This window comes from Nannochloropsis gaditana (genome assembly GCF_000240725.1).
Source record: "Nannochloropsis gaditana CCMP526 unplaced genomic scaffold scaffold080, whole genome shotgun sequence".
In the NCBI taxonomy this organism is placed as follows: Eukaryota; class Eustigmatophyceae; order Eustigmatales; family Monodopsidaceae; genus Microchloropsis; species Microchloropsis gaditana.
In genome coordinates this window covers 49387-49838 of record NW_005803873.1, presented here as the reverse complement: position 1 = coordinate 49838, position 452 = coordinate 49387, and the positions used below count along the sequence as shown (strand labels likewise).

Here is a 452-nt window from a genome sequence, read left to right as displayed (position 1 = left end):
GGGGCGGGGGGGCGGGAAGCGGGTCCGCAGAGACGAGGAAGAGGGAGACGTGCGGGACTGAAGGAAGAAGAAAGAAACCGCGAGGAAAGGGTCAGGAAGAAAGGGGTGAGCGTGATGGAACTCAGATTTCGAGGCCGACCCAGCTGATTCGCCGCCGATGCTATGTTTTCGTTTTGCTGCCCCCCGCCCTCCCTCTCTCTCTTTCCCTCCCTCCCTGACTTACCTTGCTCCGATGTTTGAGAGCAGGAAGCCACGACAGGGGAAGAAGAGGAGGAGGCACTGGTGGTGGTAGAATCGGAGGTATCCACAGCGGGGGGAGCGGAGGGAGGGGAGGAGGAAGGGAGGGAGGGAGGCCGAGCCGCGTCGGTTTCCTCCTTGGGCGTGTTGGGTAGGGGAAGAGGATGATCTCGGTGACGCCGGCGCTCCAGGCGCACCAAGGAGGAGAGAAGGAC

At 62.6% G+C, this 452-nt stretch overlaps 1 protein-coding gene across 1 annotated transcript in view; it reads right to left on the bottom strand.

Annotated features, from left to right (window-relative positions):
* Positions 1 to 452, bottom strand: part of NGA_0559500 (uncharacterized protein) — a gene marked incomplete at both ends in the record, with an annotated part of 1269 nt that overhangs the window by 164 nt on the left and 653 nt on the right. Inside the window, 2 exons of the mRNA XM_005855865.1 lie at positions 1 to 57; positions 224 to 452. The exon at positions 1 to 57 is cut by the window's left edge and continues 164 nt beyond it; the exon at positions 224 to 452 is cut by the window's right edge and continues 34 nt beyond it. Of these exons, the coding sequence (XP_005855927.1) occupies positions 1 to 57; positions 224 to 452 (286 nt within the window). The remainder of the gene's footprint in view (positions 58 to 223) is intronic.